The following is a 13892-nucleotide window of genomic DNA, read 5'->3' on the forward strand; positions in this document are numbered from 1 at the left end:
GCTCACTGGGTGCATCATTAGCAGCTCTTGTGACATGCTCTTCGACACTGCTGCAGGACAAGATAATTTTTCTTAGCCTGATATTTTTTTTGACATTTTAGGCTCATCACAAGTCTTGCAGCGCTTTGCAGCTTACAGACATTTTGCACGACCTTCTTTGTAGCCTGAAAGCGATTCGGAAATGAGAAAAGAATGCCGCAACTAATTAGCACGTACAAACATTTATTTTGAAATTTCCATTCCGACTGTTATGAAGAGTTACATCATCAAAGCACTTTATGGCAGTGAAAATAGCTCTTACCCCTCTGACTCATCCATTACTCCATTAAAGCTGCAAAATGTGCAATCTGCTTGAAAAATAGGTTGCTTTTTATTCAGTTTCCCATGAAAAGTCAAAATTTGGTAACAAAAAAAAAAAAAAAACAAAAACAAAAACAAAAGAAAAAAACCAAACCAACCCAGCTTATAGGGCCTCTACATCCAATCCTCTCCCTCTTCCCCCAAAAATAACTTACAAAGATAGTTTAAAGTTTTAAATGAGTTTAAAACCGAGTGCATCTTTTTTTTATTACTTTTTCTTCTTCTTCTCATAATAATCTTAAAATTCTAAAAACCCATAATTTACTTTCTTGGAAAAAAGGCAGCCAGCCGTTGCTTCTTGATTGGAAGAATATGTATCTCCGGCGAGTTCATTTTCTTTAGCTTTACGCTCCTGTTTTTTACGGGTTTCCTGAGGGCCTCGGCGCTGTCCCGGGGCTCGGGCGGGCTCTTCACATCGTAGCACTGCAGCACCGAGTCCTGGGGCAGGTCCCTTTTGAAGGAAAAGTTTTTGGTGGAGACCCCCGACAGGCCCTTGATCTTGCCGCAGAAGATGGTGGGCACGGCATCCTTGACGGAGACGATGACTTTGGCTGTCTGCGAGGTGCTGACGATCTCGATGTTGTTGCCGGCCTTGGGCTCGCAGCCCGCCCTGCCCGCCTGTTCCACCAGCCACTTCTGCGGCTGCCGCAGCAGCTCGGCCGCGCCGCCGCCCGCGGCCCTGCCCTCCGCCTTGCCCGCCGCCTCCGGGGGCTTGCAGGGGCCGAAGGGGGCGGCTGGCCCGGGGAGCTTGTCCGGGGCGGGGTGGGCACCGACCTCGGCGGTGGTGGCGGGGCCGGAGCCGGCCGCCTCCCCGTGCGGCGCCCCCGGCTTGCGACAGGAGGCGAGGGACAGGTCCAGCGCCCCGTCCTCGGGCGGCGGGGGCGGTGGCGGCGGCGGCGGCGGCACCGCCTCGCTGGCCCGAAGCGCGGGCGGCCCTTTCATGGAGAGGTCCAAGGCCTCGTTCTCACCGCCCATCTTGATGACAGTGTGACGGCTCAGCTGGGGAAACTCCCGTGGGTGGAGGAGCTCGAAGGGCTTCGTCTCCTCCTTCTCCAGGGGTGTCTGGGTGCCCTTGCAGGAGTGGGGGGTGAAGAGTGGAGGCTTGGGTGGGTCAGGGGCCGCCTTGGCCTCGGCGCCGTGGGGCACAGGGATGGGGACAGGGATGGGGATAGGGATAGGGACGGGCAGGGGCACGATGACGGGGTAGGGCACCAGCAGCGTAGCGGGGGGCACCAGCGGGGACAGGGGCGAGCTGAAGGCCTGCGGTGGGAGGGTGGCGTAGTCGGGGGGCGGCTGACAGGGGGCTGAGCCCAGGGCACCCTGTGAGGGAAACAAGTCCTGAAGGACGGCGGCGAATCCTGGGGTCTGAAAGACCGGGGGCAGGACGGGCTCCTGCGCCTGGCCGGAGGGCTTGGGGTCCAGGAGCTGGGGCTGCCCAACGGGGGTGGCGGTGCCGGAGAAGAGGCCGGCGTGCAGGGGGCTGGCGGGGCAGGCAGCGCCCGGCGGCAGCACCAGGGGCGAGTTCAGGTGCTGGAAGACGTGCTGCTCCAGGAGGACGGGCAGCGGGACCGGGCCCTGCGTTGTCATCACGTAGGGGGTGGCAGCGTTGGTGGCTGGCATCTGTGGGGCTGCGCTGCCGGCGACCTGCAGGTGGATGGGCAGGACCACGGGGCTGTCCCCCAGGCAGATGGGCTGCAGCACGGTGGCCGCCACCTTCAGGGCCACCCCGCTCTGCGACTCGGCCGGTGGCGTCAGGATGGAGGGCGCAGGGACTGTCACCAGCGGGGAAAGGGCTTTCTTCATCAGGTCGGCCGAATTGATATTCCAAGCCTCTGCTGTGATCAGCTGAGCCACCCCATTTTCCAGCTTATTGTTGGCCATCGCCGAGGGTGAGTTGGTGACATCCATAGGCAGGTTGGGGGCATCCTTGTACAGCTCCTCCATGTCGCAGGGCTTCCTGGGCTCCGCCAGCACCACCTCTACATCGCTGTCACTGAGACCCGCGGCGGCTCCACGCTGCCAGGAGCATCAGCACCGACATAATTTGGCCTGCAAGCCAGAAGCATATTTTAGGCACCACATAAATCTCTTTCCTAAAATAATATTTGCAATTGCCTTTAAAGACCCCGTCACCAAAGAAAAGCCGTTAAACGTTTCCACACTTCGAGCCAACGGCTCCATAATACAGTGTACTATACATACAGAGATGCAGGATATACATACAGCCCTGAGTGTTGTGCGAAACATTTTCAGGAACTTATATTTAGCCATAAACATGGCCTTAAGGACTGCCTGCAGCCAAAAAACCCTCTCAGTACAGCCTGAAACAAGGATTCAGGATGCCCATTCCACATTTTTAAACACAGCTTCACATAATGACAATGCATATCAGAGTTGAGTGACAGCACGTTGTTTTAACTCAAACCCCAAAACAAACATTTCTAAAAATATTGCAGCCAAGAAATATTCAACTATTCGTGAAGGGGGTACTTCATTCCCCTTCAATACTTGTCCCTTTTTCCTCCTGAAAATGCTGTGTGCAGGATCAGAAAGGAGCACAGCCATGAAATGGCAAAGCAAAACCAACCAAAATTCCAGTGCTTACCCTGCCACAGAGCTAGACAGAGACAGTAATGTGAACCAGACACCTGATTCATTAAAGACTTGGGGGGGAAAAAAAATGAAAACAACTTAAAATCCATTTTGACAGCCCAACTCTTTCTATCAACCAAGCAAATGGCAATTTAAAAAGGGCAGGAATGGTTTCTGTTCATGATCGTGGTGTAATATGCAGCCTAAAGATCAAAATTTCCCTGCCTTGGGGAAAAAAATTCCAAAAAATCAGCAAATTAATGGCACTATGCATCCAATTATTGAGAAGGATAAAGAATTTCTGCCCTGTGAGCTGCTGCCAGCAGACTTTGGCTGATGCCTGGCTGCCTCGCCTGGTGCTGCCCGTGCCTCTCCTGAAGTGTGAAGAGAATCCTGCCGTAGTAATAATCACCATGGAAACTTGTCCAGTTTCAACTCTGTTACCATGGGGAAGCACCAGCACACCCCAAATGTACATTTTTCACCAGCACACAGCTGAATCCTGCTCCCTATGAGCAAATGATGTGCCATCACCACTGCCCGGTACCCAAGCCTATGGGAGCAAGGCACTTCCCCGTGTCCTGCAGACACACCTGGGATGCCAGGAGATGCCAGGGAGGGCAGCCCCATCTGAAACTGAAATTGTCTGGGTGAAGGGTCCTAGCCTGGGGATGTGCCTAAGAGCATGTAAAGAACTCCCTGGTTCTGGTGCTTACAGAAATTGCTTGCGGGCACAGATGTTTTGTAAGACCAACAAACCTGCAAAGAGGTCAAGGAAAAGGGGAAAAAACCAAAAACCCACAAACAGAGGCTTTAAATGTCCAAGGCAAGGAAGTGGGATATCTACTAAATCTCTCCTGAGACCTGTGAGTCCTTGAATTTGGCAGTGAGATACTACAGCAAGCACAGGACTACCTACAGAAATGCCAGGAGTTGATAGCACAGGCTGGTTGGGTGAAATGCTAATAATTTATCAAGCACATCTGAGTTCTTAAAAAAGATTTTTAAAAGTAAACACATGAGTCATTTATTTTCCTCTCCTGCTGCTGGCTTAAGGAGAAAAAATCTGGATTTTTCCCATCTCATGAAATGTTCTGCAGAAAATATTCACAAATATAGGGCTGGGGGTTTTTTTGTTTGTTCGTTTCCTTTTTTCCAGCTTTGGCTAAGACAGATTACAGGAAGGCAGAGATACCCAAGCACTGAAAACAGGAGCAAAAATCAAATTTCTTATTCAGAAAGTGACAAGTATCAGTAAGAAAACCATTGGCCAGTGTTGTTTTGGGAAAAAAAAAAAAAAAGTAATTGTTTATAAAAATAAAGATTGAGGAGACAGCTCAGCAGATTAAACCGAAAAAAACAGACATCGTCACTTCTGTTACGGAATTAAAAAAGCCATTTTCTCTGCTCTTACATAATCTCTCCCTCCCTGTTTTTCAAATGACCATTTTGGTGTCTGCAGTGCACACCAGCATCTTTGCTCCTCCAGCTGCTGCAGCACAGCTGAGTGTTCTGCACATGACATTGCCTCTTCCCAATGTTTCTGTTTGCTTGAGAAGTGTGAGATTGTGGTGTTTTCATAGAGAATTAATGATCTGGTAGGGACAGGAAATGACCCCCTGTTTCCCTGGCAAAACCATTAAACACTGAGAAAGAGAAAAATTAAGATGAAAATTATGCTGTGTAAGAGACTTGAGGGATTAGCATGCTGTAGGGACCCATGGAGAAAGAGACAGATCACCACTGAAGATGAAAGTATAAAACATAATAAAATTCCCCCAGTGCTGCTTTAAAAGGCGACAGGGCTGGAGGCAGAGGAGATACTGAGATGAGGGGAAGAAGAGCTCATCTATCACCCTCAGAAACCATGGAGAAAAGCCTGTAAGCTTGGCTGGTTTTTTTCAAAGCACAGTCAAATATTGTTTTCCACACGGAATCCTATATGTGCCTGGGATCTGTAAATATACATTTTTGGGAGCCAGGTCACTACCTCTGGGAGGGCCCCTCTCTGTGAGGGGAAGGACACAAGAAAGGTGAGGTGCAGCCCTTGACCCAGGTTTATGGGTTTGGGGTGGGTTTTTTTCCCCCTTCACTTTTCCTATGTAGAAGTGTACCTTTTTTTTCTGTACTTCCAGTACACCTGCTTCTAGAGCATGTCATAACTACAGAAAAAAAATTAACATATATAAAAATATATATACATACTTAAAAATATTTCCTGATTCTGCCCACAGCCTGGAATTCGGCAATATCTGGCTACCAGGTACAGTGGAGTCCAGCACAACTTGATCCTGCTCCCTCTAAAGCTATTTTTAGTTTCATTTGGGAGGGAATCCCAGGGCTGCTAAACACGTGTTAGACTAAAAATCTTTTATCAAGGTCAGTAAGCAGGCAGAGAGAAAAGGATCCAAGTCTCCAAGCCTCAAATGAGGAAACTTTGAAGATCTGAGATCAAGAGACAGTCTGAAGTTGTCCAAAGGTGTTTGGACTCCCTTTTTTATATACTTTGTACACAGCGTACACCACACAAAACCCCAAATACTCATGGAAGTGACTGAAACAGAAGCAAATTTTCAGTATTGGTACTAACAGTGATAGCTATACTATACTTGTGTAATAAAAATTCGACCTGAAGCATATGCTGGGGTTTGGGGGACTTTTTGGGTCTTTTAAAATTGCTGCTTCACTACACGTAAATTATTCAGTTATCCAGTTTTTAAAATAAGTTTCATGTATCTAATATACATAAAAGAAGGTAATGTAATCTAGAGGAAGTGCCTTAATGCCTTTCCTCTGCCTATCATACCTCAGTCCTGGACAATCAATTTCACTTTCCCTACTTATCTATTTTATATTTAATTTGCTGTTTGTTTTAACTGAGAAGAAGCTTGGAACACTGGAACAAGCCCTACTGTAAATAACCCAAGCTTTCCCATCAGGGTGCTGATAAGAGCCAAGTTCATGGCACTATGCAATGATGTGTGTGACTGTACAGGAAATGGTATCTCAGCTATACACAAATGCTTTGGAAGGGTAGTGATAACTCCAGCTTATTTTTTTTATCTCCTGCTGATGGCTGTGCAAGACTTTTCTCAGGGCTGCTGTGTGCCTTCCTGTGGGGCTGCAGCACAGCTCTCCCTGCACTATGCCTGTACCATGGCTTGTACCTCGTGCCTACACAGAACTCAAATTATACTGTGCACACCATGGGAAAGGATTAGATGCTCCCTTTGTGGGATGCCTAGCTCAGTATCTCCTGGAAAAATAGGGCTTCCCTTGAGTACAAACACAGTAACAAACAGAAAATTAAAAATCTTGACTTAATAGAGCTGCTTGGGGACAAAATTATGGTTGAATATGGACTTCAGTGTTTTCCCAAAACTCGCTGCTTGATGTCACTGATCCAACCAACTACAAATCATCTTCCATGCTTCTTTGGTCTCTATAGTTTCAGCCATACACAAAGGCTTTACCATATCATTACTGGGGTTTTGTTGCTAAAATAGAAAAAAATGTATTTTAATAAAGTGAGCTTTCATATACCAAATACATGGAACTATTACTACACAAATAACACCCAGGTGGGCTCTCCCACGTGTGAAACTCATAAATGATTTCAGCAGTGTTTGCCTCTCACATTTCCCTCTGATTCACCTATTCATTCAGGCACCTGGGACTGAGAATCCTGGCTACCCTGTGTATGCTTTTAGTAGTGTAATCCTCAACCATCAAAGGGCAAAGGAGTAATCAACTCACAGCTAGTAGTGAGCTTGCCTTCCCCCCTGTGCTGCACCATTTGTGGTGCTGTTTTTGATACACCACACAGGTCAGTTGGGTGCAGAGGCACCATGAGGGCAGTGGGGCCCGTCCCCCTTCTGCTTGCAGATGGTGAATGCCTCCAAGGTCTCCTCTGCAGGCAGAGCAGAGGAGACCCACAGGGTATTTCTTAAGGAGAGCTGGCCTTCATCCTCTTGCCAGCTCACAGCTGGACCCCAAACACAGTCCCACTGCCTCTGAAAAAGGAGCTCAATGACCACTGCTTGGTCATCACAAAAAGGGAATCACCGGGCATGCACTTCTCTGTCTCCTCTTAGGGGCACCAAGGGAACATCCCAGTTTAGCTCTGCTCTCCTCCGTCTCACTACCCTAAACTCAAGCACCCAACTAATTCCCTGTTAGGATTTAGGAGCTACCATTCAAAATCAATTGAGGGCAAGGAGAGAAAGGCATTGGAAAGATGGGCAGGATTCACTCTGGCACCAGCCAGAGAGAGATGGGAGGACTACACCAGGGTATCAATGCCTGGTGTAGTCCTGGTAATGGAAGTTACAGCCTTTGCTGCCCATCCCTCTGCACATCTCCTGCTCACCATGCACTGTGACCAGTACTGCCTCATGGTACTTCTTTCTCTGTGGAAGCTACACCCTGGAGGATAAGCTGAATGCTGCCAAGGAGCAGTTAAAATAAGCACCTCATCAGACAACTTCAAAAGATGCTAGAGAAATAATGCGCCAAAGCAAACCATGCAACAGGTTTACTTTCCACTGCTGCATTTGTGGATCCTTTCAAGAAGCAAAGCTGTTTGTGTCAAGGCTCCCATCCAAGCTGTTAAGCTCTAGGGAAACAAGAGAGAAACTAAATCATTACAGCAGTGCAAAATGGCATGTTATAGATGGGACATGGACAATATGTATACACTGCTTCAGCACACAGCATGATCATTCTCAAATGCAGCAGCCTGACTAGCTGATGGTACTTTGGTCTTTTAAATAGTTCAGTTGAATAAATACCATGGCTGTCTGCCTATTGCACAGGCTAATTGCCTGCAAAGAGCACCTTAGAGTCATAGATTTGCTAACTATATCGCTGTTGTCAACAATTTGTAGTTAGCAATCCATTCCAGGGAGAAGTGAACTCACTTTTTTCTCGTTTAAAAACAAATCAGAGCAATTGAAAAAAAAAAATCCTATCATGGGCCTGAAACCAGTGCCTTCACTCCCAAGGGCAATATATACAAGACAGACAATAAATGCTGTGGAAGGAATAGAACATTTTCCTCACAAATTTCAACCTGTACTGAATTTTTATACCCAATTTAAAAGCCTTACAAAACACCCTGCATTAGCACTGGAAACTGTGACATACCCTAAGCATAAGGGAAATGGCACTTGCTGCTGTACTCCTGGATGCCTTTTCCTTTTTTCTTTTACTCCATTCACAAACTATTTCACTAACTGGTTGTAACACTTAACTGATGGCCTCTGCTTCCAAAAGGACCACTGCTTACACCACAGACACTATTACATGTAAGTCAGGACTATAAAAACAGGGCTACCTTGAAATTATTTCAGATTGATCTTGAGAATCCCAAATCTTTGATATTTCTCATATCTGCAGTATAGGCCTGTTCCTGGGGTCTCTGAACCATCATGCTTGGAGGAACCTTTCACCAGGTTTCTGAAAATAAAACCTTTACAGTCATAGTTTATTTTTTATCCTTGGTATTTCACACAAACACCTGCACAGCATCAACTTGCTTAGCTTCCAGTGAGCTGAACACATACTCTGAGGTGGAGACAGTGCATGGAAGTCTGCTGTATTAAGTCTGACATGTGGAGGACAAATATAAATTTGCCAGCCATAATTACTGCTGAGTCACATTAAGTGATATCCCTTCAACCCAGCTGGGACTTCTGACTCCGTGCAGCTTTTGTGCTCCCAATTTCTGTTCAAATTGGGAAGACAAGTTGCTGTTTTTGTGACTGTAGAAGCAAGTACCTGTTTAAATGAGCTTTCCCCCTACACAGCTGGCTGTGTGCAGATGTCTCCTTCAAAGCATGAGGCAGTCCCTTGGGATGGGGACATCAGCAGCTGCAGCACTGTGTTGGGACAGATGTGTCAGTACCCAGCCCTGAGCACCTCCCATGGGAAGGTGCTGCCTGCACAGCCCTGGGGGACTGTCTTCTCACCAGAACCTTCCCAAAAAACAAACTTCCTCCAGCAGAGATGCTCTAGCCCATCATTTTTGTGGCTTGTGGTTAACTTGGTGTCCACCAGGACACCCAGGACCTTTCTTGCTGAGCTGCTTTCCAGGTGGGTGGCCCCTGGCGTGTACTGATGCTTTTCCCAAGGTGCAGAGCTTTGCAGTTCTCTTTGGCAAACTTCAAGAGGCTCCTGTGAGCCCAATTCTCCCACTTGATGTCCCTCTGGATGGCAGCACAACCTCTGATGTATCAGCCACTCCTGCCAGTTTTGTGTAATCTGCAAACTTCTGCAGGTACACTGTGCCCATCATCGAGACCATTAATGAGGAGGCTGAGCAGGGTGGGACCCAGCACTGACCTCTGGAGTACAGCCCTCATCACCCAGCCCAACTGGACTTTGTGCTGCTGTTTCTGCAAGTTTCCAGTCCACTGCCTGCTCATCCAGCCCCTGCATCAGCTGTGTGTCTGTGAGGATCTTATGGGACACAGTGACAAAGGCCTTCCTCAGTATCAACTGCTCTACTCTCATCTACCAGGCTTTCTTCTCATACAGTAGGTCAGCTTCCCACAGGGAAGGAAAACTGACAGTGGATTGCAAGTCTAAGAATGTCTAAATTAAAACTATATGAGGGAAAAACTGAACTTACTCTAGGGATCTGTCTTGCATCAGAGTTCCTGAGATTTACTATACCTGAACCTCCATGGCTTTCATGCCTGCTGTGTACCCATTTATTTCCTTTTGTAGTAGGATCATAGGAAGAATTGCATTTTTAGGCTTAAAAAAGTCAAGTGCTTGATTTTCCTATGGGAAAAATATTTTGAAGAATTTTTCTTGTCATTAAATATCCCCTTTAACTGATTATTTAGTATCATTTTCAATCAAAACATTATATTCGCCAGCAAAGGAAAGAAAAATGAGCTGGTTTGAGTACACAGAGCTAAACAAAACAAACAAGAGAGCCCTTACTTTACAGTAAATTTTAAAACCCACGCATTTTGTTTTCCCAGCAATCAATACACCAATGATAACAAGAGGAAAAGGATACCAATTAAACATAATTGCCAGCCCTGCTTCCCCCAAAACCTGAAACAAAAAGCACTCAGTGTCAGCCTAATAAAATATTTGTTCCTTTCCCAGTCAAGTGCTTTATTAAACAGCCCATAAAGCATCTCAGTTCTTACAAAGGATTTCCAAGTTTGATATCAGTGAAATGACTTCAAAGCCTCACTGGTTCCCCAGTGGAGGTTTGTTCACTGCTCTGAGCCACTTGGCTCCCTGACTCTCTCCACTGATCCCAGACACAGATATTTTTACCACATCCACTTGATCTTCTCCAGCATTGGATGAGCACCAGTGTGGCAAAGGCTGCCATCCACTGCTCATCTCTTCTAGCTGATGTGACTGTTTTACTCCTGGTAAGAGGGACAGGGACTCTGCCATGGATGTGTTAACAGGTCTCAGCCAACAGCTTAGTGAGGTAAAGTTGAAAATCAGTTCTTAAATTGCTATGCCACTTTTGCAGGCAAAGCATCTGACTTTTCCCTGTTATTCAAACATGGTTTTGACCCCTTTTTCTGTCTCCCAACTAGCTACAAAAGTGAAGCTCACCAGACTACCCCCCTGAGTAGTAAACAAGCCTCACCAGCTCAAACCCTGTAAATGATGTGAGGTGCACTAGTAGCACACCTGCCCTGAGACACCCAGCCCTTTAGACTCACTGCAAACCCTTTCCCATTCACTCCTGACAGCATGCCAGCTCCAGTTAAAAAACACTTTTTCTTGGTGCAGACAGGGCCGGAATAGGGTTAACCTCAGCTTTATTATAAAGCCATGGGGTTAGAATAGCAAATTCCAACACTTCTGTAACTCATCTTAAATCAACTGAAAGCCACATTTTCACACAGCCTCTCATCGTCCTTATATAGCCTGGCTTAAAAAAATAAATAATGAGAAGAAAAGCAAAACCAAGTGAAAAACAGAACCTTCCAGCTCACAGATCCTTTCTGGTGACATATGAATGCTCTTGCCTAAGAACACAGTAAGGACATGCAGGTGATTCCTCACACACATGTGTGCCACCCAGCCTGCCCCCATGGGCTGACAGGGATAAACACTTTCTGCTGCCCATAGATCTGGTGGCTCTTATGACACTGATATAGTCCCAAATGAGAAGATGTAGAGATGAAGAGCTGGCAATAAACAACAGACTCATCAGTTTATCTTCTCTTGTGGGACAGGGTCTCACTTGGGAGCACAGGCAGATACAAAGGTGCCTGGGGAGCCAAAGGATAGAGGAATCTTCCCTCCCTCTGTGCAAAATATGGTTATTTAATGCTTTGTCCTTCCCCACTAGCATGAGTAACCAATTGCTCCATCAGCTTGCCACTTCAAAATCAAGTTTATGCTCATAGTTTCAGCGTTATTATACTGACTCTCCTTGTCTCCCTCCCCATCACTTTTATAAGCCAAGCTCAACATTTCATCAGCTACACAATGGCACTAATCCTCAGCAGAAGGTATGCCCACAGCAGATTTCAAGCACTCATGCACCACCCTATCTCGTAATGTATGGATGGAAAAAACTTTCAGGAAAAGAAGGCCCCCTATTTTCATCCTTGCAAAACTTTTAACCACTGCAAGAATTTTGTTCATAAGAGACAGAAAAATATAAGACTCCTGTGATGTGATTAAAAAAAATGCAGCATTTTTTCTTTGAATCTCACATAATTTTACACATGCTTTCCTCACAGCATTTGTACCAGGTGTTTCCTTGTTTGACTTTGAGGGGAAGAGAATTGACCTCTTCTCTCCACCATGCCAAGATGCACAAGATGTCAGATGAATTCTGACTGAATTTGAAATAACATCAGCATGAGATGCAGCATGATGGTGCTGATGGATGTAACAAGAAAACCTCAAAACCTCTCAACAATGACCAGTTTTGCCCTCCTAGAAGACTCTAGACTGAACTGGGAAATATGCCTCTGACAGATGGATCTGACCACAAGTAGTATGCAAATAACAGAAAATACTGAAAATATGTAATGTTGCATCTCAGTGCCACTGAGACTACCACTGCTCAGTCAACCAGTCCAGGTTATCAAAGAATCATAAAATATACTGAGCTCAAGAGGACCCATTAGGATCACAGAGTCCAGCTCCTGGCCCTGCACAGCACACCCTAAAAGCTACACCATGTGCCTGAGAGCGTTGTCCAGATGCTTCTTGAACACACCCCGATAATCCCCTCCCTTGCCCAGCTGGCCATGCTGTGCCTGATGCCCCCCAAGGCACAGCTGACCCTCCTGGCTGCCAGGGCACTGCTGGCTCATGTTCTACTTGGCATCAACCAGGACCCCCCAGGGCCCTTTCCATGGCACTGCTCTCCAGCCTCTCATTCCCCAGTCTATGCACACAGCCAGGGTTGCCCTGTTCCAGGTGCAGAACCTGGCATCTGCTCCTGTTAAACTTCATGTGGTGATTGCCCATCTCTCTAATTTGTTGAGGTCTCTCTGCAATTACAGATTGCAATAAATTGCATTACCTGTAGTGCCTACAAATGTCCCACATGCACACGCATACAAGCAAGCACTTGTGTCGTGCCTTTTTCCTTCATCCACTTGACTGTGAGGTCCCATGGGCAGCAGTCATTTTGGCACATGATTGGCACAAAGCACAGACCTCAGCTTGGATTCCAGTTACCACTGCAATCACTCAAGAGGATGAGTGGACACACATCCACGCACACCCTCACTAAGGTGGCACAGGCTGCCTTCCCTTTCAGAAGAGCTGCTGGCCACTCCTTGTGGGTGCATTCCTCCAGTGTGCCTTCTCCTCTCTCTTCGTCATGTTTCTCTGCTGCCAGAGCACTTCTAGTCAGCCTAATGTTGTCTGAATTGTACTAATTTGATGCTCTATGAAGGAAGATGATGTAGCCAGTTCAACATAGTCTTCTCCAGGTGCTTTGGTATCCGAGCTCTGACTGACACACTGCTCTCAATGCATGGAGGTGAGACTATTCCAAACTATGCCAAGACACAAAAAAAAGTAATAATGCTCTTTGTCATCAGGGGTCCAGACTCAGACTACTCAGAGGAAAAGGGCTGTATTTCAGGAAATGCAGGCAGGGCAACCAGTGCTGTAAAAACAGCACTGCTATGGCAGTAAATAGCATTTTCCTGATTCTGTGAACCAGTCAACATGAACATACTTTGCAGATGCTTATTGCAAAAGGAAACAAGGTCAGTCTTGCCCATATTTTTTCATCAAACCTTTGGAGGGAACATACATCATGATGAGTGCACTATACCAAATTTTGTTATTATCGTCTCCCCTACCCCTCCCCTAATGATGGCTGCATGGTTCCAGAAGAGAAGCACACTGCTGTAGCATATAGAGCCTCTGACATATTTACTGCAGCATTTTTCACCAGTAATTTCCACTGCAATGTGTGCTATTATGTGTTCAGAAAAACTTAGGGAAACTGCAGGATGCATAACGACAATTACATCTTTCCCAGATGAGACTACTACGTTAATGGATCGGCGTCATCCATCACCATAGATCCTACGTCCTCTGGGGAACGTCACCAGCTCACTCCAATAAATCTGACTGGGAGATTTCAGATTTGGCTGCTCAGCTCAGCCTCAGGAAGCAGTCTAGCAATGCAGTCCACAGCATGACTGTGGCTCAGCTCTCCTGGTGAGGTGATGTTACTCTATGGCAATGAAGCTCTGGATGTAAGAGGTCCTGCACACCAGCATGTAAGGGCACACAGAGCTGCAGCCTGGCATTAATTCCTCACACAGTCAATCTTCAAAGAACTGAATTTTGGTATACATGAACTGTAGACAATGGAGGAAGAAAGTTGTCTGTGTAGCTTCATTCTTTTACCACCAACAACAAAGCAAATGAAATAAAAAATAAAGAAGAATAAAACTAACAGTGAAAAAACT

General features: G+C 46.5%; 1 protein-coding gene across 2 annotated transcripts in view; it reads right to left on the minus strand.

Moving 5' to 3' along the window:
• Positions 1–205: 205 nt before the first annotated feature.
• Positions 206–13892, minus strand: part of RAI2 (retinoic acid induced 2) — a 43519-nt gene continuing 29832 nt past the window's right edge. For both annotated transcript variants that reach the window (XM_054654810.2, XM_077172784.1), the window contains exon 2: positions 206–2409. In XM_054654810.2, the coding sequence (XP_054510785.1) occupies positions 622–2304 (1683 nt within the window). In that variant the 5' untranslated portion in view covers positions 2305–2409 and the 3' untranslated portion in view covers positions 206–621. The remainder of the gene's footprint in view (positions 2410–13892) is intronic.

The sequence above is a fragment of the Agelaius phoeniceus genome, chromosome 2 (assembly GCF_051311805.1).
Source record: "Agelaius phoeniceus isolate bAgePho1 chromosome 2, bAgePho1.hap1, whole genome shotgun sequence".
Classification (NCBI taxonomy): Eukaryota; Metazoa; Chordata; class Aves; order Passeriformes; family Icteridae; genus Agelaius; species Agelaius phoeniceus.